Consider the following 24,577-nt stretch of genomic DNA (forward strand, 5'->3'; position numbering starts at 1 on the left):
TGTAGTTGAATTTTGATATAAAGTTTGTCTTCATTAGAGTTCACATGAAAAAGTTATGAATTATTTTTTGATATAAAGTTTTTAGACCGTCCTGCTTAGGGACCGGGGTGACACAACTGAACAAGTTGCAGGACCTAAACGAGTGATCTGCAAGTTTAGGGACCGGGATGACACAGTCAAACAAGTTTGAGGACCTGAACGGTCGATTTGCGAGTTTAGGGATCAGGATGACACAACGGTATAAGTTTAGGGACTGGTGATGGACTTTACTCTAAACTATTTAAAGGAGTTTTTAACTGTTGAAGATTCAAAGCTCATCAAGAGCTCTCTTAGCGCATTTTTTTTACTAGGACCTATTAACTTAACATTTTAAGTCAGTTTTTTATATGATTTATAAATTAATGGATTTAAAGTTTTAAGTTAATTGGTGAAGTCATATCTCTATCTTACATAAACAAAAATAATTTTTTCAACCCAGTTTTTGGCTTAATAGTGTATAAGAGTGACTTATAGCTTTAGAAGACCAAACAAAAAGCTATTATTTGTTTAGATTTGGAGTTTTCGACTCATAAGTTGATTTATAAGCATAAATAAGAGGGATTTGTTTAAACTGGATCTAAAAATACACCACGATTACAAGCGGCGTCCCGGTAGGCAAAACAACCTAAAAAGGCGCCTGCGCACATTGCCTTGCTGGACGACGCTGGTGCATGCACGCACGCACGGCATTGCAGAGCCCGTGACGTGAGGGCGAGCTAGCCAACAACGCTCACGAGCCGAATACAACCAAACGCCGCTCCGTCCGGCCACCTCCCCTTCCTCCTCCATCATCTCACCGGGTGCGCTTCCCCTCCCCTTCGTACAACGAAGATTTGCTATTCGCCAGGGCCCAACCACAGTTATAGCTCACGTAGCCGCTACAGGCTTCTTCGCCGCCTCGTCTCCTCCTCGATCTCCCTTCCTCCCTAGAAAATCTCTCGGATCTCGCCGAGAGCTAGCGGCTGGCTGGCGGCGGTGGCGCGGTGGCAGCAAAGTGTACGCTTTGCAGTTGCTGCCGGCGCGGCGCGGCAGCGGTGACGACGAAGAGGGAGGAGGAGAGAGGCTGTGTCGGGTTTGTGTTGTGTTTGTGTGTGTAGTGTGAGATCTGGAGACGGCCGGGAGGATGGCGCGCGGCGGGAGCTTCTCGCGGCTGCGGCTGCGCGCGGGGGTCGTTGTCGCCGCCGCCGCCGCCGCCCTGCTCCTCTTCGCCGTCGTCGCGCCGCCCGCCGCGGCGCTCAACATCGGCCTCCAGTCCGCCGGCGACGGCGCGGTACGTACACTATATACGTCACTACCCACTCTCTCTCTCTCCTAATCTGCTCGTACTCGTTGGCTAACAAAGTTGATTAATCATTATGACTGGGGGAGCGACGCCGCAGAGCAAGGCCGGGTTGTGCAGCCGCACGTGCGAGTCCGACCACTGCACGAGTAAGTGGCTATGTTATTCGTCGTCGTCGTCGATCCTAAATTTGATTGTGATCTTTGCTCTGACGACGGTGATCTCGATTGGGTGCGTGTGCAGCGCCGCCGTTGCTGCGCTACGGCAAGTACTGCGGCATCCTGTACAGCGGCTGCCCCGGCGAGCAGCCGTGCGACGAGCTCGACGCCTGCTGCATGCACCACGACAACTGCGTCCAGGCCAAGAGTACGTCACAGAACTAATCCATCATAATTACCAACTACTGTCCCGTATTTGCATAGCATATGCTGCTTAGTTTTCTATGTGTATATATATTTTTTTTTCTTTCGTTCATATCATCAGATGACTACCTGAGCACGGCGTGCAACGAGGAGTTGCTGGAGTGCCTGGCGAGGCTGCGGGAGGGCTCGTCGACGTTCCAGGGGAACAAGTGCATGATCGACGAGGTCATCGACGTGATCTCGCTCGTCATCGAGGCCGCCGTCGTCGCCGGCAGGCTGCTGCACAAGCCTTAGCTTACATAGCCTCAGCCGTGCTGCAGGCACCACCCCTGCCGGCGGCGAACGGCGGCCGGATCGACGGCATGGGCGGCGCGAAGGATGAGCAGTATTGTCCTCTAACTTCGAATCACTGACGTGTAGGTCCAGTAGATGTGGGGCCTACATGTCAGTCAGTCACAGTCAATAATGACCGTACTACAGAGGATAAAGTGCTTGTGCGTTATTGGGTGGGTGGTACATGTTTTGCTTGCTTGGTGTGTGTCAGTGTGTGTGTGTGTGTGCAGCTTAGCTAGCACCGGGCTGGCGGCTGCGTGCGTCGCCTTCAACTTCACAGTTCACGTGGGCTCCCCCTTGACAGAGGCCCAGACTTACGACAAATATATGCAGATCACAAATATTACTACATGGTTTTGGACTTCGGTTTTGTGCCACTTGCTGCTTTATTTATCGTGCACATCTGGTGTGATAATGTTATCAATAAACGTATACATGTCCCACATAGGTATGACAAGACAATTCGTCTGCCGGTTTGGATTATGTGATGGCAGATGGTATCATAAGCTTTTCCTTTCCTTCAGATGGATCTTTGTAAGATTTGTACTTGGACGGTTGGCGAGTCTCTATGACGGGATATTTAGGACATCCATGATATAGTAGAAAAGTAAATATTAGTAACTAAAAAAATCTTATTATCAGGTAAGATATATTGTGAAAAATAGTAAATAGTTACTACCAAATTATAGGCTTACTTTCAAGATATAAACACTTTGTGACGTGTCCTACCTATTTTTTAGTTGTGCCATTGCTTATGTTTGTGGTTTTTTCAGTTCACCTTGTTACCCGTACTCTTCACATATAGACATTGTGATGTAGGCTGTGTTTAGATCCAAGGGTGAAAAATTTTAGCGTATCACATCGAATATTCGGACACACATTTAAAGTATTAAACCTAGATTAATAACAAAACAAATTACATATTCCTCCTGTAAACTACGAGACGAATTTATTAAGCCTAATTAATTCGTCATTAGTAAATGTTTACTGTAGCACCACATTGTCAAATCATAGAGTAATTAGGCTTAAAAGATTCATCTCGCAATTTACACGCAATCTGTGTAATTAATTTTTTTTATCTATATTTAATACTCCGCGCATGTGTCCAAACATTCGATGTGACGGGGTGAAAAAGTTTTTACGAGGGAACTAAACATGGCCGTATTTTCAATTTAGAGTAAATTACACCCACGGTGTATCAACTTGGTAGGTGGGTGTAATTTAGTACAAGAACTTGATAAATGAGTATTCTAGTGCAACAACTTGGTAGATATGTACAATTTAGTACATGAACTTTATAAGTGACTGTATAAATGCAACAACTTGCAAGATATGTACGATTTTGATACAATAAGTTCAGAAGTTATGCGACAATTTAATTATTTGGAGCACTTTTTTATACATATTCAATTTTTAAGTACTTATTTTAACAATATACTAGTGTGGTTTTGTATATAAGCATATTTATATTTTTATCCTAATAACTAATAACTGAAAGTCAATTAAACTGGATGTAAAAATTATTATATTTCAGTTGAGATTTGAGAAGGTGAAGAAAACAAAAATTTTTAAAGGTAATTGGATGTGCAGTATAATTCTTAAAGATTAAATTCAATATTATAAGGTATTAAGGTAATATCCGTACGATTGCTATGTAAAGGCATATTGACATCGCGAGAAAAACTCACATAGCATATGCTTAGCTAAGTTGATGTACCAAAATACTAAATTGTCAAGTTCTTGTACTAGAACGTACCTACTTGTCAAGTTGTTGCACTCGAACGTTCAATTCTCAAGTTCTTATACTATATCGTATCCACCTATCAAGTTGTTGTATATGGGTGTAACTTGTTCTTTAATTCACCATTAACATTTGACATGGGTTTATCTTACCATCCACTTTTGTAATAAACATTGAGGATGCTCTAGGATCTGCGTAACTATAAAGTACTACTGAACAGTGGGCTAATCAGACAACTTAAGAACACATGGTCATAACTATGCAGGATGCAACCGTGTTCTTAAACAGAGTCGTTGAGCTGTGTTTATTAAGGAAACTGCAATAATACATGCTATGACCGTGTGATTAGTTAACAGCCTAACTTACAATACTGTTTATTAGTCCCGTTGAACTGTATCAACCATACGGCAGATACTCCCGGAGTTGTACCGCTTGCTCCTAGGATCAGCTACTGACCACATGGTAAAAATCAGGCAAGAACAGCAGTTGAAACAAATATTTTTTTTTTTGAGGGGATAGAAGCAAATCTAAAGAAATGTTGCTCCGCTTCCACGATTCATCGAACAGTGGGCTAATCAGACAATCAGCGTCTGTTTGAAAATATGACGAGCATTGCTGATTTGCTGTCGGCATTTGGTAACATTAAGAACTGGAGATAGATTTTATTAAGCATAAATATCACCCCTGGAAACAGAGTAGCAGCGTAGTTGTGTGACTTGTGTCTGAAGACGGGGAAAAAAGCACAGCTACTCTACATCGTACATCAAATTTATTGCCATAAAATTCATCCATGAAAACAGAGTAGCAAGGTATTTACACTGTCTGAAGACGGGAGAAGAAAGCACAGCTACTCAACATCGTACTGCAGATTTATTGCGACGAGGATAGGTAATCAGCATCATCACCATTGCTTCTAGGTCATCACTCGTTTATTTGACATATAGGTAACTGCTTCAACTAATTTTCATAAAGTGGCTGAGGTGGGATTTTCCTTTGTAACCTGAGAAAGCATAAAAAAGCATGCTAGCAAATTTTAAAAAAAGGTGGAAAAGTTTATGAAACATCGATAGCTATAATTTTACGATGTTGTATGAGGTGTACTGGTGTAGTATCCACTTCAGCATTGCAAGCAAGCCGGTAAGTTTAAGATGGAGTACTTGTTATGTATAAACAGGACCAAATTACCTACAAAATTTCTGCTAACAGTGACTTAAACAAGGACACTAATAAATTTCTGCCTTCGGAGTTTTCAAGTGATTGACATGAAAGATAAAGTAAAACATCATTCCCATTTGTAAAAATACAAACAGCGGCACAATACCTTGTTTCAATATATACAGGTACAAGTAACCAATATGTGTCCTGTGTTACAGGCTACGGCAAAACTATACAGTATCAAGTACAAGATTATGCAGTATAAGATTATACAGTCTAAAACAAGTACTTCCTCCGTTTCGCAATGTAAGACTTTCTAGTATTGTCTATATTCATATAAATATTAATAAATCTAGACATATATGTATCTAGATTCATTAACATCTATATGAATGTGGGTAATGCTAGAAAGTCTTACATTGTGAAATGGAGGGATTAGCTTGGTTTGAGCAGTTTAGGACAAGCTTGGAAGTAGAATAGCTTGTTTCTAGGCAATTCTAGACTTCTACTGCGCGACAGTAAGTTATGCAAAGACCACCAAGAGCAAATATAGAAGATAGAATTTTAACTTTAGAATTCTCCAAAAGTGTTAAAATAAACTAACCAGTTTTGCTTGGACCATTCACATCCTTCGGTATCAATTACATGTAAGCTCAGTGCATGTCTTGACACCGGAGAAAGATTTTCAAAGCTGGCAAAGAAAGTTAAAACATATTAGTAAAAAAATGAAGCAGTTGATTGCAAGCATACGCAATATAACAGGATAACTTCACCTCTGGTGTATAAGATCTCCATGAATAACCACCAAATCACCTGACTTTACTTCTAAGGGCACAAATTCTTTCAGATCATAGGTTGGCGAAGGATGATCAAAATGAGTATCGATTTCATCTCTGATCATTCGCCTTTTCAGGCCATCTGGTACAAAGCAATGTAAATGATAAACAAATCAGAAGCTCAGATAAACACAAGAGGATTCTTGAAATAAAATAATTTGATGCGAAAATCTACTTTTATGTGATCCAGGAATTGCCCAAAGGCAACCATTCGTTTTTGTCGCATCTTCGAGTGCAAGCCACAGCCCTGTGCACGATGGAGGGTCTGTATATAGGAATGTATTATCCTGGTGTGGTACCACCTCGCCACCAATGCCTGGTTGCTGAGTTGTGGAGAAATTAACCCAATAAGGAATAAAAGTTATAGTCAATGCCAACAAGAAACTAGAGACTGCACAAGGTACCTTAAAGATGTACATAGATTGAATAACTGCAGGTCTCTTGTAGCGTAAAGAAGAGAACAGGCTGGAAACATTCGCTCCAAAAGAGAACTTTTTGAACACAGGGTCAAGTTCATGTAACGCTGCATAAATTACTGAGCAGTGAATGGCAATATCTCAAGATATATTGTTATAAGTATACAAGTATACAAACAATATAAGCTTTTCAAAGCATGGAAAATACTAACGTTAACTAGAAAAAAACAACCAAACAGGCAAATTCAAAAACAAACTAACTCAAGAAAATTTCTCTTAACCCAGATTAATGGAAATGCAAACAGCAGAAATAGCAAGGTTGAACAAGAAAATTTATGTTCAGAACAAGAAAAGAATTACCAATAAAAGTGCTACACGATTGGTTATAAGACTATTCCAGCAGCACCTATGAATCGAATGCAATCTTGTTTAGGATGTTACGTTGTTATCTTTCGGCCTAGATGCAATGTAAATATTTGTTTGAGCAATCAGAGAAGTCTATTACAATTTTCGACTTCTATATTTAAGTAGGAAAATCCCTGACTGTTTCTCACAAGAAGTCATCATGCTAAGACAATTTACAACTTGCATAGCAAGTGGCATCAGGTTCCAAACCATGCAACATAAACAACACAATAATCTTGCAAGATTCAATCAATCATCATAGTACAAACTACACACATGTATAACCAATTTCTACTTGGCATACTGACCGTGCCCAACTTTATTGATTGAAAGTTCCTTTGCCTGCTTCAAGCATCCATCATCTCCAAATGCCTTTTCTGTGAGTAATAGAAACAGCAAAATATATAAATATAAATCACTATCCAAATCCAAGTAAACCTGCACATGCTAAAAGATGTAAAGCAACAACAGAGCCAGAAGAACTGTTCGACACTAATAGGTCTGTAACTAGTACACATTATCTTCTTGTTTTTTTTTAACAAACTACCAACCAATTCCTTGTTCAGATAGCATAACTGATGAATGTTAAACTCCACAACTCCAAGAGGATGAACTTCACTTACCCTCAAAGAAGAAAGAGATATTCTCCGCACTCTTGAAGAAAAAGTCGTTCTTCACCTGCCGCTGCATTGGGAAACAATGTAACAGTAAGTTCAAACCGCGATGCATGTGCCACTGGCAATCAAATCTAGCAGCGAGACTAGAAACTACTCCTCCTGATAATGTACATACGACAAGCATACAGAGACAGCTATTCAGTAAAGGGGAAAAATATCTTTCCCCAGACATACGTGATCCTTTGTGGAGAAGACGTCGCCAGCGCCGTCGAAGCCGTCGACGAGCTCCGCCATGCGGTCCCTCATCGCCCTCACCTCCTCCGCGCTGGAGAACGACCCCAGCACGAGGTACCCTGCGACCAACGAGACCCCCCCACGCGCGACAAGGATTTAGGTCCCCTCGTATCGTACATAGTTCTAGCTGGGCAATTCGCTGCCTCCGATTGCTGGGAGCGACACTGACCAGATGGCCGCGGAGGAGGAGGAGGGGAGGGGAACGAGCGGTGGCTGGCGCTTACCATTGGCGTCGAAGAAGCGGAGCTGCTCGTCGGTGAGGCTACCGGCCGGCGGCATGGCGGCGGACGGGAAGGGGAGATGAGAAGTTTGACGAAACAGGGGGCGGGTGGATTGCAGGAGTGGACTACAGGATACTACACGAAACCGCATAAAGCTGGAATAATTAACTACTCCGTATTTGCCACTCGGCCGTGTTTGCAATCCTTCGTTCCCACCCTTCTCCATCGTATTCCCCACACACACGTACTATTTAAAATTGCTAAATGGGTGTTTTTTAAAAAAAATTTATACAAAAATTATTAAAAAATCATATTGATATATTTTATTTTAAAAAATAGCTAATATTTAATTAATTACGCGCTAATAGACCACTATGTTTTCTGTGCACACTGTACATGTTGGAAACCCATGATTGCAAACACAGCTTTAGGGCGTTCGGAACCAAGTGCTCGCACGGAAAACGGAGCGATTCATTAGCGCGCGATTAATTAGATATTAAATAATTTTTTTCAAAAATAGTTTAATTTGTTTTTAAGCAACTTTTGTATAAAAACTTTTTTTGTAAAAAATACACCGTTTAGTAGTTTAAAAAACGTACGCGCGGAAAACAAGAGATATATGTTGAGAAGAGAGGGTGCCGAACACAGCCTTAATGTGGTGATAAAATTATTTATCACTAAACCCACATGTCATAGATATATGAGTTCTCACATGTTATAGACAATGAGTGGCAAATAATTAATTGTCACATCTTAAAAGTGGCATAAAGTTAAATGTCCCATTTTTACGTTTCCTTGAAGCAAAAGCGGGCATCGAGTTTCAGCCACAAACGTTTACGCTTCCTTGGAGGGAAAGCAGATTATTGTGGTGCGAGCGTCTTGGGCTTTTGTTTTGTAGGCTTCTAAGCTGCCTAGCAGGAAGCTGGGCCTTACTACATACTCCCTCCGTTAAAAAAAAAGACAAACCTTGGGTTTCTGTGTCCGTCTTATATGAAAGTTTTTTTATAATTAGTATTTTTATTGTTGTTAGATGATAAAACATGATTAATACTTTATACGTGACTTGTCTTTTTAATTTTTTTTCATATTATTTTCAAATAAGACGAACGGTCAAACGTTGGACACGGAAACCCAGGGTTTGTCTTTTTTTTAAGGACGGAAGGAGTATATCGGAACCTTTGATCCGTACGGATAAGGTTTTTTTTTCATTTTTCATTTATTTATTTATGAAAATATTTATAAACATAATTTTTATATTTTTCAAAGTATTGCAGATTTAAAGATTCTACACCCGAGCTTCTTGATAGGGGGTAATATTTGAAATTACAAATTATTTTTCTAAATATTTCAATAAAAAAATTAATAAAAGAAAAAAATCTACTACGTTGCGAACCCACAGCTTAGGAAAAACGCTAAGGTCACCCAAAAACGGCGCGCGTGAGACGTAAGCAACTCCCGAAATCGGCAACCGCCTCCGCCGCGGCCGATCGATTCCTCCCTCTCGTATAAACACACGAGCCTCCCCGCCGTCGCCGGCGCCCCCCCCCCCCCCCCTTCCCGCCGCCCCCACGACGCAGCCATGTCGGGCTGGTCGGGGATCCACGACGACATGCTCCTCCTCGTCGTCGGGCGCCTCCCGGCACTCGACCTCCTCCGCTTCCGCGCCGTCTGCGCCTCATGGCGCGCCGCCGCCGCCATCTTCGTCGACGGCCGCGGCCGCCCGCGCCCCGACCGCCCCTGGCTCCTGCTCCCCGCCGACGCACCCGATCCGGATGATGGCTGCCGCTTCGTCGTCTCCCGCGACCGGGAGGTCCCCGTCGTCGCCCTCCCCGCGCGCCTCGGCCGCGATGGGGGACGAGGGTTCGTGCCCCTCGGCTCCTCCCGTGGCGTGATCGTGGCCGCCGATGACCGCGGCGAGATGCACCTGCTCGACCCCGTCACCGGTAAGCGCAGGGCGCTTCCCCCCGTCATCTCGCTCCCGCTCGTCGACGGCGTCGAAGGGGGCCCAGCGGGGCTGAACGTCCGCCATGGCGGCGGCACCGTCTCCCGCATCGACGGCCTGATCCACAAGGCCGTGCCGGTGCCCGCACCGGACGGGGGGCTCCTCGTGGTCGTGATCTACCGGCAGGTCCACCACCGCAACCAGTGGGCGACGGCGCGCCCCGGCGACCGCGCGTGGAAGTCCGTGAAGCCGACGAGCATCCCCGCCGTGGTCGACGTGGCCGTCCACCGCGGGCAGCTCTACGCCAACACGCGGTACGGGATGGTGTACGCGTTCCCGGAGCTGCGCGGGCTGGGCTCCGCCTCGCCGGAGATCATCCCCTCCGTGACGCGGCGGCCGAACGCGTACGTGGAGCGCAGCTTCCTGGTGGAGTCCCCGCCAGGCTCCGCCGGCGGCCGCCGCGGGCTGATGCAGGTGGAGCTGCTCCGGCCCGTGGCCGCGTCCGGCGGCGGCGAGGACGAGGAGGAGGGGTTCGTGGTGCGCGTGCTGGACGAATGCGGCGAGACGTGGGAGGAGGCGGACGACATCGGCGACGTGGCGGTGCTCGTGGACGCGTCGGGCGCGGTGGCGGCGTCTACGCGGGAGTGCCCCGGGCTGCGACCCAGCACCGTGTACTTCGCCGTGGACCTCGCCGGCGAGACGCGCGTGTGCGCGTACAGCCTCGCCGCGGCGGCCAAGGGCAAGCACAAGAGGATCGAGGTCATCGAGTCGATCCCCATGGCGGAGGGGTACAAGCCGCCCTGCTTCTGGTTCGCGCCGGTCTACACGCCGTGACCGTGCCACCGCGGCGGCTCGAGTTTGATGGTGACCATTGCCTTTGGATGGACGTATTGCGAGTTGGATCTAAGCCAGAAGAACTCAGAGAATTGTCCGTCTTCTTCACAGTGGAATTCTTGCATGGTTGCATATGTCTTTGCATGTCTAGTGTTCATCAACCTTGAGTATTTTTATCTCTTGTGGATCATAATGGAGTGGTAGATTATCAGGAATCCAGGATGTTCTCTGCTTTGTGTAAAGTAGATCAGTATAGGAGTATTAGATTATACGGAGTCATATATATGAAGGTTCATCCCAAATGTCAGCAACTTTTGAGTCCCCGGCGATTGTGTCGTTTATCCCAAATGTACCAACAAATTCTCTTTTATACGGTCGTAAGAATCTCCTTTATTAATGCGAGCTACAGCGAGATACTACTACTATACTCCCTCTGCCGATGTGCCCTTTCTAGTACAACAAATCTGGATAAAGGTCTATCCAGGTCCTCTCCTAGGTTAGCTTTTTTTTTTGGACGGAGGAAGTAGATGTAAGAGGGATGCTATATAATGAAATCTCGTTTTCGAACGGGATGATACCTAACATCAGGTTCGGTATCGGGTGATAACTATCAGATATCAGGCGATTTTACCACGTTTCAGGTGATACTTGCGAGGTATCAGGTGATACCTATCAGGTATCATGTGATTCTTACCACATAGAAGGTGATACTTGCGATGTATCAGGTGACACCTACCAGGTGTCAAGTGATACCTATCAGGTAGGTATCACGTGCCAGGTATCACGCGATATATACCCGACGTACTCCGACGACCACTGCCGCCCCAGCGACCCTTCCTTCCTAGCTCCGACCACCGCCGCCGCTCCCTCCTCCAACTCCGACGCCGCACCATCGCCACCCCCTCCCTCCCCAGGATCCGGCTACCACCACCGCTGCCCCTCCCTCCCTGGCTCCGGCCACCGTCACCGCTCCCTCCCCCTACTCCGGTCACCTCCGCCGCTCTCTCTCTCGGCTCCGGCCACCATCGCCGCCCCCTCCCTCGGCTCTCTGGCTCCAGCCACCGCTGTCTCTCTCTCTCTCCCTTGGCTCCGGCACCCACCGCCGCCCCCTCCCCCGGCTCTCTGGCTCCAGCCACCGCCGCCGCTCTCCCCCCACCATCGGCTCGGCCGTTGTGCCTCGTGCTCTTGCAGCTGATAGAGGTGGCACTACACTGATCAGGTCATCTCTGACGGGCTCATACCCTTACCTGTGACGGGTTAAGCACTGGTCACAGATCTGTGGTCACTGATGACTCGGAGTCACCTGTGACGGGTAAAGACCCGTTAGAGGTAAAAGTTACCTTTGACGGACTGAAAACTAAAATCCGTCGTAGGTGAGGTCACCTGTGACAGAGGGGTCCGAATTGGGACACGTCACAAACCTCAAAAATGAGGGAAAAATAATATTATAAGCCTAGCTAGTCGCAGACCATTAGGCATCACAAATCACAAAAATGATCACATTCACAGTCATTTCGACACAAGACAGAATCACAAAAATCATCGCAATCATATTCATCTGGCCAAAGAACAAAATCACTTCACATTCACAATCATTTGGGCACAAAACAAAATTACAAAAATCATCACAATCATATTCATCTGGCGGTGGTGCGGTGGTGGAGGAAGCGGCCAACGGTCAAGAGGGAGGCGGTGGCCGGATCCGCGCCCGGATCCGGCGGTTGGCGGTGCGGTGGCGGAGGAGGAAGCGGTTGACGGTCGGGGGAGAGGCCGCGATGGCCGGCGGTCGGGAGGTTGGGAGGCGGCGGCGACCGACGGTCGGGGGAGAGGCCGCGGCGGCCGGATCCGCACCTCGTAGGCCAGATCCGGCGACCGGCGGTCGGGAGGCGGGGAGGCGGCGGCGGCCGACGGTCAGGAGGCGGGGACGCGTCAGCGGCCGGCGCTCGGGAGACGGGGAGGCGGCAGCGACCGACGGTCGGGGGAGAGGCCGTGGTGGCCCGATCCGCGCCTCGTATGCTAGATCCGGCGACCGGCGGTCAGGAGGCGGGGAGGTAGCGGCGGCTGCCGGTCGGGAGACGGGGAGGCGTCAGCGGCCGGCGCTCGGGAGGGCGCCATGGCCCGATCTGTGAGGGAGAGAGTGAGGAGGGAGAGAAGGAAGATGAGGGGGGAGAGAGTGAGTGAGGGAAAGAAAGAAGATGAGAAGGGAAGATGAGGAGGGATGGGGAATCCGAGGGGAGGAGTAGGGTCGCAGGGGGTGGGTGTGGGATTTTTTGGTAAGTCATCTCTGACGGCTATAATTTTTTAACTCGTTTGAGATGAGATATCTAATCTTCGACGGGTTGCAAATTTAACACCCGTCACAGGTGAGGTCAAACCAGTAATGGGTTGGAGAGCAAACCCGTCACTACGTCACAGGTATAGTCACATGTGAGGTGATACCTGTGACGGACCATGGCCAGATGCCTCACCGATGACGGCAAACCTAACGACCCGTTAAAAGTGTTGGTCATCTGTGACCAATCCTTAAGCCCGTCACTGGTGTGCCGTCACAGATGTAGGGTTCTGGCATAGTGTGGAGGGGAAGCTATCCCGTTGGGGGCAACGGTATCCCGTCCCCTCGTATTCCTGTAGATGTAAAGATGCTTAACGCCATTCACAGTTCCGATTGACAAGTCACGTTGACAATTCAAGTCAGAAATTCGAGTCAGAACTCAGAATAATCTTGCGTGATCCAAGTTATCCAACTAATCAGAAAGCAGCCAGATTCCCCCCCGAGAGTATTGGGGAAATCTTGATGGGCGCACGCACGCACGGCCGCGCAGCCAGTTGAGGCTGACGAGCTGGCGCACTGGTCCACACTATTCTCCACCCGCTTCCTTCCCCTCCGGGCCAAAGGATTGGTTCACGACCCGCGCCGCAAGCATGGTCCAGCCTCGCTGGCCGCACTTCAGCCGCTCGCCTTTTGCTTGGGCCGCGCCCCGCCGCGCCGGATCGGCAGGTTGACGCCGCCGTCGACCGAATCCAATCCAACCCGTTAATTAAAACCCCCCCTTCCTGTGCTCAGTAAAACGAGCCCGATTGGCAGTTTGGCACCAGCACCAGCAGCAGGAGCAGAGACAGGTGAGAGGAGGAGGATAAACGGAGGAGGCCGCGATGGGAACCGTGCTGGACTCCCACTTCCTGGCGCTCACGGCCATCGTCACTGTGAGCAAATCCCTCGTCTTTTCCTCTTCCTCTCTCTCGCCGGTGCGGTGCTCATGGATGTGGTTGGAGGTTCCAGGAGACGTGATTGGTGTTCTTGGGATTTTTTTTTTAATTTCTTGTTCCAATTTTTGTGGTGGTGGTGGTAGGTGGGATATCAGCTGGTGTTCTTCATCATCACCGCGCTCCTGCGGTTCGATAAAGTCACTGATTTCGCAGGTAATTTTGGCAATTGTTTGTGTACAACTTTTCATGGGAAACTGCTTATATTATTCTTGAATATAAGTTCTCCTCAACAAGGAAATTGCCTTTTAAATTTTTGGTAATTTCTGTTACTGCGTTGTTGTCTTACAGGAAGTACGAATTTCATCATACTTGCAATCCTCACGCTAGCTTTGAAGGGAGCATGGCATTTCCGTCAGGTAAATAGTTGTCTGAAGTAAAACGTGCCCACCTTGTTATTTTCTTGTTGTAAACATGGTCCCAATGTCTTCTCAGTCACAGCAGAATGAAAGCAAGCTGTTCATTTGAGAATTAATTCTCATTCTGCCTTCGGATTATTCATTCTTTGGACTTGCCATGATTTTGTTGTTTGTTCGGTTTAGGATGACATAACATCATTAATATGTTGATGAATTAGGTTGGGAATGGATGTTTCTGTTGACAGATACTGTAGAATTTGCAGCAATGTTACCTGTTTATTTCTTCATTGTCTATTATTGAGTAATACTGTTCATGAAACGGGATAAAAATGCCTCACTTATAACAAAAGTGCAAACCTGCAAATGGTAACATGCCTATAAAAGAAAGGATGAAAAGAAAATGGGTAGATTAGTACGAAAATTAGTGGCATGCATGTGTTTTTCTGATAAAATCTAATATTTCCAGGTTGTAGAAAAAAATACTGCAAATTAACCTGAAAAAATTCCTTTCAAGTGATTTTGTTTCAAGCGATGTTGCATCAAAGAGTTAAAGATAACCTCGTTCCATTTTACATGGAAATCTACCGACGGATAGTAGCTTTAGCCAACTCTACAGTCCATTTGTTTGTATATTCTTTTATAATTGTAACAATACATGCTTTTTTTAATTTGTGGATTTCTTAACTTTCATCCCTTTATCAGGTTGTATTGACTGTGCTCGTTGTGATTTGGGGTCTTCGCTTAGGACTATTCTTATTAATGAGGTATATTATTATAAAACAGCAAAGTTTGTTCAAATATGAAATGCATTACTAAACTTTCTACTATCTTAAATGCTTCATGCCTTCACGCATATATTCTGTGTTGTTGGTCTGATGTAGGTTATTGTTATCTTTTTTATGAGCAACAAAAGGATCTTATCAGTCAAACCTGATAATTAATATTGGTTCCATTTTGGAATTTCACTATGGTGCTATCTCTGAAGGCTGTTGCTCAGCCCATCACATAACTCATTTCACTTATGAACTGGTTAATGAATTTGATCAATAAGCATGCTCAATATGCAACCACCAAAGCACAGATGCAGATGGATACTGTGAAGAGAAGGCATTTATCATCTTCACAATATGCTTATGCAGATGGATGCAGATGCAGATGCACAATATGCTTCTTACTACTTGAGTCCAGGACTGATGTGGTGTCTTGATAATTCTAGCAGTTTCTCAGTTTTCAGGAAACAAGCCTGGTTTTTCAAGGAAATCAACTTTATTTTGACGTTATTATTCATGACTATGATGTTGTAGGGCTGTTACATGGCCTATATATACTTTATGTAACTTCCTTACTTGCTACATTGCTTATCCTTAGCTTGAGCCAAAACATTCGATGTTATCCAAAATGACTTACTAATGCTTATATTGTCTAAATTTGTCTAGGATTCTTCAATGGGGAGAGGACAAACGGTTTGATGAAATGCGCGATAACTTGGGAAAACTAGCAGTTTTCTGGATTTTCCAGGTAACCTTTTGTAACTTTTTTTGCCTGCTTAATTTGTTAGTGGCTTAAGAGAGCCTTACCGGGCCTTCTGTCCTGATTTGGGCAGGCTGTTTGGGTATGGACTGTCAGCTTGCCTGTTACAATTGTGAACGCAAGTGACAGCGATCCCTCAATTGAAGCCCGTGATATTATTGGTTGGATCATGTGGCTGATCGGGGCAGGTATGGAAGCAATAGCTGATCAGCAGAAGCTTACGTTCAAGAATTCTCCGAGCAATCGTGGAAGGTGGTGTAATGTGGGTCTTTGGAGTTATACTCGCCATCCAAATTACTTTGGCGAGGTTAGTCAGTTTATTTTGCACGAACAAGCTTGGTTTTCACTAACCTGTAAGCGAAAAGTATTTGCCTATGCAGTTTGACCTTGAAAAATAAAGTAAAACATAGGTCAATAGTTTGCTAAAAAAAACTGTTGAAAACTTGGACCTTCTCATTCTCTGCCATTCATCTTGCATAGCTATCTGTTTCTACCAATTGCAGATATTTTGTTGTGCACTGCTGGTTATATATATTCTGCACACACTTTATATGATATAATCTATTTAATTTTACAGTGTTTTGAACAAATACTGACATTTGTTTGACAATTTAATTCGACACAGATATTCCTTTGGTGGGGAATATTTGTAGCATCTACTCCAGTTCTCTCAGGAGCTGAATGGCTCGTGATCCTCGGACCTGTATTCCTGACGCTCTTGCTTCTCTTCGTTAGTGGAATCCCACTTCTGGAGGTTAACAACCACAACTTCTCTTTGAAATTATATACTTTGTTACTTGCAAAAATGCTAACACATCACACCATTTTATGCTCCTGTTTTGAAGGCTTCTGCTGATAAGCGCTTTGGACAGAACGAAGAATACCGCACGTACAAGAACACTACAAGGTAAGGAAGAACTCCTAGACATGACACTTTTCATGGGGAAATTTTGGGAAATACAATCGCAGAGATTTCTGAGTTGTAAAGTACCATCCTACATGAGAATGACATATGGGACTTGGACCCGTATATCAATGACACATATGATAGTATTTTCTAACTCTGTGATTTTTGCGATTGTATTAAGCAAATTGGCCCGTTTTCATATCCCCACTCCAAGGGTCCAAGCATTTCTTTGCAGATTTCAACAGCAAAGGGTGACTAGCTTATGCATTTGTATTTTTTATCTGCAGTCCTCTTATCCCACTACCACCAGCTGTGTATGGAGCCCTGCCTGGATGGTTCAAGATGGGCTTCCTCTTCGAGCTCCCGCTCTACAATCGTGTACCGCAACGTGATCCTGTCAGCTGATGATATCAGTGATCTCTAGCGATTGTTGTGTACAATGTGTGTAGTATAAGATACTTCCTCCGTTTCACAATGGAAGTCATTTTAGCATTTTCCACATTCATATTGATGTTAATGAATTTAGATAGATATATATGTCTAGATATATTAACATCAATATGAATATGAAAAATGCTAGAATGACTTATATTGTAAAACGGAGGGAGGACATTGTTATTGTCGATAAGTGATTTCTTTTCGCTTTGGTTATTAGGGCAGTGAAATTGTATCCACGTGAAAACATTACGTTCCCTTCAGCTCTGTTTCTAAGCTATCCTTTTGGTCCCTTTTTAAAATTTCCATGATATAAACAGCCAACAGCCATTGACTATGGTTATTTGTCTGAGCAAAACACCTGATATGATTGACAATGGGGTCAGCACTAAACGAAGTTTGTACTCCTACACATTTTGACAATTATTTGTACAGAGTAGCTACTCCCTCCGTTTCAGGTTATAAGACATTTTGACTTTAGTCAAAATTAAATTGTTTTGAGTTTGATTAAGTTTGTAGAAAAAAGTAATAACATTTTTAACCCAAGACAAATTTATTATGAAAATATATTCAATTATTAATTTGATGAAACTAATTTAATATTATAAATATTACTATATTTATCTATAGACAATTATTTGTACAGAGTAGCTACTAGCTACTCCCTCCGTTTCAGGTTATAAGACATTTTGACTTTAGTCAAAGTCAAATTGTTTTAAGTTTGATTAAGCTTGTAGAAAAAAGTAATAACATTTTTAACCCAAGACAAAATTATTATGAAAATATATTCAATTATTAATTTGATGAAACTAATTTAATATTATAAATATTACTATATTTATCTATAAACTTAGTCAAACTTAAAAAAGTTTAACTTTAACCAAAGTCAAAATGTCTTATGACATGAAACAGAGGGAGTATATTTAAAGCCCGACGTGCATTTTAACATTGAAAAAAAAACATCAGAAAGTATATGTTAATCTCTGCAGTTTTAACTGAAAATGGAGCAAACAGGCCATCCTCTCGCTAGATATACGACGGCCAAATAGCTGTAGAGACAATAGAACTTAAACTAGGGCCAAAAATCAAAACATTCTCTTTCAAACAAAATATGAAATCGCTGTGCAAGTTTTAAACCCTTTCGAGAGATTTTCGCTGCAGGGGGTTGTCTCCAGGCAGCAGCTACGTATACGGAGTCTACACGTCGCGTCGATCACGCTCACGCCGGCGCGATGGACACCTTGTCGACCTCCACGACGTACTCGAGCGTGGCCCCGGGCGGGACCTGCGCGGCGGCGTCGCCGAAGTCGGCGCCGTCGTCGCCGAAGCCGAGCGCCGGCGGGACGACCACCCGCCGCTTGCCGCCGGCCCTCATGGACCGCAGCACGTACTCCACCCCCTCGCACATTCCCCTCGTGTACGGCCTCGACCCCATCACCAGCGCCAGCGGCCGCTTCCCGTCGCCGAACGTGTCCACGAACGCCTCGCCGCCGGTCACCCTCCCCTTCAGGTCGATCACCACCAGGTCCCCCGGCCGCGGCACGTCGCCGCCGCCTACTCGCATCTCGTAGTACCTGCACGAACACCAACGTCAGATCCCCATAGATACAAGCATAGAGTGACCAAGTGCTTGGCGATCGAGCAGATTGCGTGCTCACCGTATTCCGTTGGGAAGGACGACCTCCTGCTCTTGCTCCACGTCCCTAGGAGGAAGAGGAAGCCATGGCGACGAGTGTAAGTTAAAAGCGGAATTCAATGGAGGAAGCTGATGAATCAATGGAGGAGGGAGATTTGACCGACTTGGTGTTGGCCAGCTGCTGCGCGACCTCGAAGCGGGTCTTGAGCTGCTCGGAGACGACGCCGAAGGCGAGGAACCCGACCCACGCGAGCCCGGCGCCGATGCCGAACCGCCGCGTCAGCGACGTCGCCACCCAGTCCGTCGAGTCCGCGCCGGACGCCGCCGCCGCCGGCGCGCGCCTCGGCCTCGCCTGCGGCTGGGCTTGCATGGACTGCTGCTGCGTCGGCGTCGGCGTCGGCGGTTGCTGCTCCGGCGGCGGCTGGGCGCTGGGCGGGCGCGGCGACTGCGCGCAGGAGAGGTGCGGCTTGGCGGCGACGGGGCGGGCGAGGAAGGCCGGCGAGCTCCCAAGGAAGGTGGCCATGGCGGTGGCACGGTGCGTTCTTGGCGTGGCGAGAGTGAGCAAGCAAAGCAAAGGCTAATGTAACGAGGATTTTTCTGGAGATTTTTCCTCGCTTTTTTTTTTGGGCGTCGTTTTGCAGCGTCTGTTTTGGGGCGAAATGTGTCCACACAAAACAAGCACGGCTACTACACGAGGCTTATCTGCTACTACTCGTTATCTGCTCCGTCTTGAGGGCTACGTGCCGAGGCCTGATGGCGCAATCTGACGGCTTTCCGTTGTCGACAATACGTGATCATAAGCACATCGGGAACACAAAGCAAGCCGCATTGCAAAAAAGTCTTAAAGACATTTATCTTTTTTGAGTCTCACAAAAACTTGGATAAGACTTTCGGTGCTCTATAACCAATTTTGCATAAACCCTTCCCTTCTTAATAAATTTTGGCCGGCTCAGCTATAGAACCAATTTTGCCAAAAGGAAAATCGGTTTCATTACAACAAAAGATCAAGACAACGTCGCAGCGGGCCTGGGCCTGCGGTGTAGCCGCCAGGCAATGCTTCGCCATGGAAGAACGACGCTTGGTTGCAGAACCACCACTACAGTGGTTTCGTACAATATCACAGCGCCCCCGTCTCAAGAAATGGGGTATAGTAATAATATGGAGAACAAGGACGGGCTACAAGAATGAACAAGTTTATATAAACTTACACTTATCATTGTCATCTGTCAGCACCTGAAACAAGCACGGTCCCGCTGGGTACGTCTGAATAACAGCATTCTAGATTTCAATAGTTGACAAAAGTCAAAACCAGTACGTACAGCTTTTAAGATATTTCAATATAATTAAAAGGATGAACTCAGAATGTACGGAGTTGAATCAAGAAAACAAAGCAACATAGTCACACAACTTAACAAGATGCACATATGGCAGCATTGTAAATGAATGAACTATTACTACAAAACCTGAAAACTGGGTATTATGTATGTCACCTAAAACTTATGCAATTTTTCATTTGTATCCTAACCACCTGTTTATATCACTGACCAAGTTTTTACGGATAGAAACTATCTCATCAAGGACTCTTAACGTAGTATAGTAACCCACTATGACAGGTTAAAACAGAGTAATAGAACCTGAAAACTGGGTATTATATATGCCACCTAAAACAGAGTAATAGAACCTAACGAGGATTTTTCTGGAGATTTTTCCTCGCTTTTTTTTAAAACAGAGTAACAGACCGAATTTTAATTTATAATAAACTTTATCAACTCAAGGACAATTCAATAGCCAGACGCAACGGTTGAAAGTATAGTAACCCACTATGACAAGTTAAAACAGAGTAACAGACCGAATTTTAATTTATAATAAACTTTATCAACTCAAGGACAATTCAATAGCCAGACGCAACGGTTGAAAGTATTAAGAGAGAAACAATGATGATAACACAAACCAATAATTGGATGGTCAAATTTCTCATCAGCTAGAACACAATCTGTGGTATTTAAAATTCTTGAAAATTTCAACCTTTCTACAATTATAAACTAAATCCACGGTATTTAAAATACTTGAAAATACCAACCTTTCTACAGTTCTAAATCCTCATTGTATTGTGGATTCTGATACACAAGACAAGCATTCAAGTATAAAAAAGCAAGACCTGCCCTTATTTTTTTTTTCATATGGGTATAGAAAATTTATTAGGATAAACTTTGGAGAAGCAAGCACGAGAGTCGTTATACAGAAATAATAGTGCACACCTGCATGCCACATACAAAACAAGCCTTCAAAACTACCTTGTATGTTATTCAGACGGTTTTAGATAGTTCAGGGGTTATTTAGGCAGTTTAACAGTTCAGGAGGTGGAGGTGACAGATTTCTCCGTTTTGAATACCAAGCCAAACGGTGTACAAAAACATATGAAAGAAGAAAGAAAATTAGCACCTCTTTGGACTCAAATATTCAATGTTGCTAGACCACATAAAATCTCCACAATGAAGATCAGATACAATATATGCCCTCTGCAAAAATGATAGAAGAACAAATCTGAAGCAATACGCTACTGTAAACAACAAACATAACAAAATATGATATATATTTAGGCGGTAAAATAATGCACTACATGGGCCATAGTAGAGTTTGCATTGATCACCAACAATAAGAAAAGATACATAAGTCCAGAACTAAACCATCATAAACATATCCTAAATTCATGACAATATAGGGCATAGTTTTCAGACATATAATAAAAAACGAGTAATCATCATAATGTTTGTACCTCGAAGTACTAATCTAGAATTAGATCCTTCTGTTTCCAAAAGTTCCCTTGTAATACTGGAGGATCTTTGGCCCATTCTGCAGTAGATGCTTCAGTGAGTTGCATAGACTGTGTCATTTCGTCTTGGAGGTCTATCAGGAACTGAGCCTGGCTTAAATTTGGATGCTTCATGCCTTGCAAGTTCAGGTGGCACAGGACTGTTGCTCTGTATAAGCATCTGTTTCAGATCAAAGAAAATGTCAGTGTTCTCCAGAGTTAAAAACGAAGTTGCCAATCCCTTCTTTCCTGCACGTCCAGTTCTTCCAATACGATGTGTGTATGTATCGATTGAACTAGGCATCTCATAGTTGATGACATGAGCAACATCGGGAATATCAATACCACGCCCGGCAACATCAGTTGCCACAAGAACAGTGAACCGCCGGTTTCTAAATCCATCAAGGCTCGTCTCTCTCTGCTCCTGTGACTTCCCACCATGTAGTGTTGTGACGCGGAAGCCTGCCTTGTCTAGATCCTTCGCACGAGCATCTGCTGATTTCTTTGTGTTGCAGAACACAATGGCTGGCTTATCCCCAAGATCTGTGAGTATCTTCTGGAGCCTTGACATCTTCTCTGACTCCTTCGTCATGATCACGTTCTGTGTGATGAGATCTGTGGCCTTGCCAGCTGTACCAATTGTGACAACGACTGGGTTCCGCAGGTACTTCCTAGCAAGCCGCTCCACAGCAGGTGGCATAGTGGCGCTGAACATATAGGTAGTCCTATAGATCGTTTTTGCATCAAGCTCCTCATCCTCATTCTCAGGTTTCAAGTTACTCGATGGCATAGCATCAAGGACTCCAACAACCTGCGGCTCGAAGCCCATATCAATCATCCTATCAGCCTCATCCAGAACCACATAGTTGCACTGGTTGAGCACAGCATACCTCCTCTCCAAGCAATCAAGAAGCCGACCAGGAGTTGCAATAACAACCTCACAGCCCTGCCTAATCTTAAAACCCTGCTCTTCAATGGATTGACCACCAACGATAGACACAACCTTAATGCCAAGATAGGTCGCAAATTTCACAGTCTCTTCCTCAATCTGTTGAGCAAGCTCACGAGTAGGTGCCATAACAACAGCATAAGGACCCTCAGCCTCATTTTCCTCACTTATGGGTGGGAGGCGGGTAATGTACGAAAGCATAGGGAGCACAAAAGCAGCAGTCTTGCCAGAGCCTGTTTCAGCAATACCAATAACATCACGCTGCTGGAGACCAAGTGGAATGGAAGCCATCTGAATCGGCGAAGGTTCCTTGTACCCAGCTTTCTCGACAGCACGAAGCAGCTCAGTACCAAGCTTGCTCTCAGACCACTTCCGCATGGGACGGGGTACCTTAGAACCCTTATAGGATATATTGAAGTCCTCACGGAATATACGCCAATCCCGCTCCGTCATCTCATCAAGAGACTTCTGAGTCCAGTGCCTGTCCACGCGCATGTCGAAGGCATCATACTTCGCTGCAGCATCAGCCTCCTTCTTATCAACTGCGTCGTCCTCAGGGCGGTCATCCAGACCGGCCTTGCGCCGCTGCTCGGCACGGGTCTCCTTCTCATGCGCGGCGGCCACCTTCTTCTGCTCGCGGCGATCAATGCCAGCCAGGAATCCCCGGCCGTAGAGCAGGCGGGCCTCGTGGGGCGACTGGTAGAGCGAGTTCATGTCGCGGCTGGTGTCCTCCGTGTTCTCCCAGTCGAACGAGAAGCGGAACTTCTCAGACGGCTTGATGACCCGCTTCTTGGGCTTCTTGGAACCCAGGTACTGCTCCTTGATCGCGTCCAGCTCCTTCTCCCGCTCCCTCTCCGCCATCTTCTCCAGCCGATCTTTCTCCCTGTCCCCTCGCTCCCTGTCCCTGTCCCCGCGCTCCCGGTCACGGTCGCGGTCGCGGTCACCGCGCTCCCTGTCGCGGTCGCGGCGGGAGGAGTCGCCTCGGTCGCGGTCCCGATCCCGATCTCGGTCGCGGCGGGAGTCGTCGTCGCGGCGGCGCTCCCGGTCACGGTCCCGGTCCCTGTCCCGATCCCGGTCCCGGTCACGGTCACGGTCACGGTCGGAGGAGTCGCGGTGGTGGGAGGAGGAGGAGTCGCGAGGGGGGTTGGAAAGGGGAGGCGGCGGCGGCGGAGGGGGGCGGGGGAGCGACTGGAGCAGGTCGAGGGCGGAGCGGCGCTGGTCGGTGACGGCGGCCTGGCGGCGCTCGAGCGCCAGCTTCTCCCGCTCCTCCCGCGTGAGGAACTTGGGCTTCTCCATCCCGTCGGCGGCGCGCTTCATGGCGGCGGCGGCGGCGGCGGGATTCGTGGAGTTGGGGAGGGTTTGTGTGGAGGACGAGACGACGGGTTCGGGAATGGGCGAACAGATGGGCGCTACTACTTGTCTACTTGGGCCGTGCAGGCCGCACCGACCTAGTGAATTTGGGCCGTGAAATGAGCCCAGATGCGTCGGAATCCCGGAATTCGGAGTGGATTCGTGGATTTGGGGGTTTGGGCTTGAAAATTTGCCCCAAATGTACAGGAAGGGAAGTGCTCCCAGTGATGATGAGGATGAACCTTATACTTGTTTTCCTTCAAGATCCATATGAAATGGTGCGTTGATTAGGAATTTGAAAAGAATTTGGAAGAATCGTTCCTTTGTTCCAAAGGACCAAATAGTTTTTTTTATCTATAGGTATCCAATCCTACAATATTTCTCCAGTTTTCATTTGTTGCTAAGGGGTCCTAAAGAATGATTTCCCTCTAAGGCCCAGTTTAGATTTTAACTTTTTTCTTCAAACTTTCAACTTTTTCGTCACATCGAACTTTCATACACACAAACTTTCAACTTTTCCATCACATCGTTCTAATTTCTTCAAACTTCCAATTTTAGCGTGGAACTAACACAACGTAAATTACTGCACTCCAATATAGGGCAGCTAAAAGCCTAAATTTCAAATTGTCACTTTCACGATGAAATTTGATCTAACTTAACTAGAGATGCTTAACTAATTAAACAGCATAGCGTGTGCTGCTTGCAAGGTTTACAAAACCATGTTGCTATCGCGGTTATTACATACAGTAACCTTCTCAGTTTTTAAAATTACGGTATACTTCACGGTAATCGCACGGTTGTGCTGTAACCGCCAAACCAGTGACACCCAAAACAGTCTAGGGAACCTTTGTTGCTTGCGCC

The 24,577-nt window shown here is 45.9% G+C and overlaps 6 protein-coding genes across 9 annotated transcripts; 3 read left to right on the forward strand and 3 right to left on the reverse strand.

Moving 5' to 3' along the window:
• The first annotated feature begins 788 nt into the window (after nt 1–788).
• LOC4333862 (phospholipase A2 homolog 3-like) lies at nt 789–2,468 on the forward strand. The gene is made up of 4 exons (NM_001418518.1): nt 789–1,309; nt 1,419–1,467; nt 1,562–1,684; nt 1,802–2,468. The coding sequence occupies exons 1-4, from the start codon at nt 1,163–1,165 to the stop codon at nt 1,972–1,974; spliced, it is 492 nt and encodes a 163-aa protein (NP_001405447.1). The 5' UTR covers nt 789–1,162; the 3' UTR covers nt 1,975–2,468.
• Nucleotides 2,469–4,386: 1,918 nt separating this feature from the next.
• LOC4333863 (phytanoyl-CoA dioxygenase 1-like) lies at nt 4,387–7,819 on the reverse strand. The gene is made up of 9 exons (NM_001418517.1): nt 7,702–7,819; nt 7,418–7,536; nt 7,190–7,250; nt 6,875–6,943; nt 6,150–6,268; nt 5,921–6,068; nt 5,683–5,827; nt 5,514–5,600; nt 4,387–4,754 (listed from the first exon to the last, which is right to left on the reverse strand). Exons 1-9 carry the CDS (start codon nt 7,754–7,756, stop codon nt 4,712–4,714), a joined length of 846 nt encoding a protein of 281 aa, NP_001405446.1. The 5' UTR covers nt 7,757–7,819; the 3' UTR covers nt 4,387–4,711.
• Nucleotides 7,820–9,131: 1,312 nt separating this feature from the next.
• LOC9268354 (putative F-box protein At1g65770) lies at nt 9,132–10,876 on the forward strand. The gene has a single exon (XM_015773455.3). The coding sequence runs from the start codon at nt 9,278–9,280 to the stop codon at nt 10,472–10,474; it is 1,197 nt and encodes a 398-aa protein (XP_015628941.1). The 5' UTR covers nt 9,132–9,277; the 3' UTR covers nt 10,475–10,876.
• A 2,450-nt stretch (nt 10,877–13,326) lies between these two features.
• On the forward strand, nt 13,327–17,305 carry LOC4333864 (uncharacterized). The gene is made up of 9 exons (NM_001418586.1): nt 13,327–13,678; nt 13,825–13,894; nt 14,030–14,097; nt 14,800–14,861; nt 15,534–15,615; nt 15,701–15,934; nt 16,253–16,381; nt 16,473–16,534; nt 16,822–17,305. The coding sequence occupies exons 1-9, from the start codon at nt 13,628–13,630 to the stop codon at nt 16,937–16,939; spliced, it is 876 nt and encodes a 291-aa protein (NP_001405515.1). The 5' UTR covers nt 13,327–13,627; the 3' UTR covers nt 16,940–17,305.
• Nucleotides 17,306–17,917: 612 nt separating this feature from the next.
• On the reverse strand, nt 17,918–19,269 carry LOC4333865 (peptidyl-prolyl cis-trans isomerase FKBP17-2, chloroplastic). The gene is made up of 3 exons (NM_001418584.1): nt 18,770–19,269; nt 18,628–18,672; nt 17,918–18,543 (listed from the first exon to the last, which is right to left on the reverse strand). Exons 1-3 carry the CDS (start codon nt 19,126–19,128, stop codon nt 18,189–18,191), a joined length of 759 nt encoding a protein of 252 aa, NP_001405513.1. The 5' UTR covers nt 19,129–19,269; the 3' UTR covers nt 17,918–18,188.
• Nucleotides 19,270–19,435: 166 nt separating this feature from the next.
• Nucleotides 19,436–23,746, reverse strand: LOC4333866 (DEAD-box ATP-dependent RNA helicase 21-like). Of its 4 annotated transcripts, none has more exons than NR_184783.1 (3): nt 21,382–23,738; nt 21,048–21,124; nt 19,436–19,883 (listed from the first exon to the last, which is right to left on the reverse strand). NR_184783.1 is itself a non-coding variant. In XM_015776062.3 (3 exons), exon 1 carries the CDS (start codon nt 23,681–23,683, stop codon nt 21,473–21,475), a length of 2,211 nt encoding a protein of 736 aa, XP_015631548.1. In that variant the 5' UTR covers nt 23,684–23,746; the 3' UTR covers nt 19,500–19,868; nt 21,048–21,124; nt 21,382–21,472. The 4 variants fall into 4 exon arrangements, 2 of the variants coding, with proteins under 2 accessions (XP_015631548.1, NP_001405514.1); XM_015776062.3 differs by having other exon boundaries at nt 19,500–19,868; nt 21,382–23,746; NR_184784.1 differs by lacking the exon at nt 21,048–21,124 and having other exon boundaries at nt 19,447–19,883.
• Between the last annotated feature and the right edge of the window lie 831 nt (nt 23,747–24,577).

The sequence above is a fragment of the Oryza sativa genome, chromosome 3, assembly GCF_034140825.1.
Source record: "Oryza sativa Japonica Group chromosome 3, ASM3414082v1".
Lineage (NCBI taxonomy): Eukaryota > Viridiplantae > Streptophyta > Magnoliopsida > Poales > Poaceae > Oryza > Oryza sativa.

Excerpts from the sequence above, each read along its gene's own strand:
- LOC4333862 (NM_001418518.1), top strand. The coding sequence starts at position 1,163 with ATGGCGCGCGGCGGGAGCTTCTCGCGGCTGCGGCTGCGCGCGGGGGTC. Across the intron at positions 1,310-1,418 it reads AGTCCGCCGGCGACGGCGCG|AGCAAGGCCGGGTTGTGCAG; the intron begins GTACGTACACTA and ends GCGACGCCGCAG. Across the intron at positions 1,468-1,561 it reads CGAGTCCGACCACTGCACGA|CGCCGCCGTTGCTGCGCTAC; the intron begins GTAAGTGGCTAT and ends GTGCGTGTGCAG.
- LOC4333863 (NM_001418517.1), bottom strand. The coding sequence starts at position 7,756 with ATGCCGCCGGCCGGTAGCCTCACCGACGAGCAGCTCCGCTTCTTCGAC. Across the intron at positions 7,537-7,701 it reads CCGCTTCTTCGACGCCAATG|GGTACCTCGTGCTGGGGTCG; the intron begins GTAAGCGCCAGC and ends CGTTGGTCGCAG. Across the intron at positions 5,828-5,920 it reads AATTCCTGGATCACATAAAA|ATGGCCTGAAAAGGCGAATG; the intron begins GTAGATTTTCGC and ends GCTTTGTACCAG.
- LOC9268354 (XM_015773455.3), top strand. The coding sequence starts at position 9,278 with ATGTCGGGCTGGTCGGGGATCCACGACGACATGCTCCTCCTCGTCGTC.
- LOC4333864 (NM_001418586.1), top strand. The coding sequence starts at position 13,628 with ATGGGAACCGTGCTGGACTCCCACTTCCTGGCGCTCACGGCCATCGTC. Across the intron at positions 14,098-14,799 it reads GAGCATGGCATTTCCGTCAG|GTTGTATTGACTGTGCTCGT; the intron begins GTAAATAGTTGT and ends TCCCTTTATCAG. Across the intron at positions 15,616-15,700 it reads CAGTTTTCTGGATTTTCCAG|GCTGTTTGGGTATGGACTGT; the intron begins GTAACCTTTTGT and ends TGATTTGGGCAG.
- LOC4333865 (NM_001418584.1), bottom strand. The coding sequence starts at position 19,128 with ATGGCCACCTTCCTTGGGAGCTCGCCGGCCTTCCTCGCCCGCCCCGTC. Across the intron at positions 18,673-18,769 it reads CAGCAGCTGGCCAACACCAA|GGACGTGGAGCAAGAGCAGG; the intron begins GTCGGTCAAATC and ends TCTTCCTCCTAG. Across the intron at positions 18,544-18,627 it reads GTCCTTCCCAACGGAATACG|GTACTACGAGATGCGAGTAG; the intron begins GTGAGCACGCAA and ends GTGTTCGTGCAG.
- LOC4333866 (XM_015776062.3), bottom strand. The coding sequence starts at position 23,683 with ATGAAGCGCGCCGCCGACGGGATGGAGAAGCCCAAGTTCCTCACGCGG.